Below are 1,134 nucleotides of genomic sequence, written 5' to 3' on the forward strand. Positions count from 1 at the left end.
TCCCTGCCTCCTCCGCTGTGCAAGGTGGTGGCATTTCCCCATGCCCCCACAGCCTGGCACCACTGTCTCTCCTTGCAGGTGGCTGCTGCCTCCCCAGGCGCTGAACGCCTACTACCTACCCAACAAGAACCAGATGGGTGAGGCTTTGCCCAGCCCCATGGGCTCAGCCCCCCTGGGCTAGGGAGCACGGGAGGGCCTGGGGTGGAGGATCCGCTGGTGCCAGGTGATGCTGTGGTGGGTTGAGGGCAGGGTGCCCCACCAACAGCAATGCTCTCCTGTGTCCCCAGTGTTCCCCGCTGGCATCCTGCAGCCCACCCTCTATGATCCTGAGTTCCCACAGTGAGTGTGGGGCTGGGGCATGGCTGGGGAGGGCAGCAGGGCAGGGGATGGAGGTGACAAGTCTTGGGGTCACCACCATCTCAGCCAGCACCATGGCCTCCACCCTCTCACCGCTGTTCCTCACCCACCAGGTCGCTGAACTATGGCGGGATCGGCACCATCATCGGGCATGAACTGACCCATGGCTATGACGACTGGGGTGAGCAACCTGACCCCTCCACCACATGCCAGGGCAGGAGGTGGGTGGGCTGGGGTCAGCTGTGCAGGACACCTGGGTCACTGGGGACTACTGGTGGTGGCGGTTTCCTTGGCAGGGGGACAGTACGACCGGCACGGGAACCTGGTGCACTGGTGGACGGAGCGGTCGTACAGCAAGTTCCTGAAGAAGGCGCAGTGTATTGTCAACCTCTCCGACAACTTCACCGTCTACAACCAGCGGGTGAGACCCCCAGCACATGCTGCCCCACGGAGGGGGTGTTCCCTGCTGCTCCATGGCTGGGGCTGGGTGCCTGCAGGAGTGCATGGCTCTGCCCTGCCCAACCCTGAGACCCAACAACTCATTGCACCTACAGCAAGTTCCTGAAGAAGGCGCAGTGTATTGTCAACCTCTCCGACAACTTCACCGTCTACAACCAGCGGGTGAGACCCCCAGCACATGCTGCCCCACGGAGGGGGTGTTCCCTGCTGCTCCATGGCTGGGGCTGGGTGCCTGCAGGAGTGCATGGCTCTGCCCTGCCCAACCCTGAGACCCAACAACTCATTGCACCTCAGCTGGGAAGAGTCTCAGGACACTGG

General features: G+C 63.1%; 1 protein-coding gene across 1 annotated transcript in view; it reads left to right on the top strand.

Annotated features, from left to right (window-relative positions):
• The window catches only part of ECEL1 (endothelin converting enzyme-like 1), a gene marked incomplete at its 5' end in the record, with an annotated part of 5,964 nt that overhangs the window by 3,412 nt on the left and 1,418 nt on the right, over positions 1 to 1,134 (top strand). The window contains 4 exons of the mRNA XM_010141219.1: positions 79 to 137; positions 288 to 339; positions 471 to 538; positions 654 to 778. Of these exons, the coding sequence (XP_010139521.1) occupies positions 79 to 137; positions 288 to 339; positions 471 to 538; positions 654 to 778 (304 nt within the window). The remainder of the gene's footprint in view (positions 1 to 78; positions 138 to 287; positions 340 to 470; positions 539 to 653; positions 779 to 1,134) is intronic.

Source organism: Buceros rhinoceros, unplaced genomic scaffold (assembly GCF_000710305.1).
Source record: "Buceros rhinoceros silvestris isolate BGI_N320 unplaced genomic scaffold, ASM71030v1 scaffold27808, whole genome shotgun sequence".
In the NCBI taxonomy this organism is placed as follows: Eukaryota; Metazoa; Chordata; class Aves; order Bucerotiformes; family Bucerotidae; genus Buceros; species Buceros rhinoceros.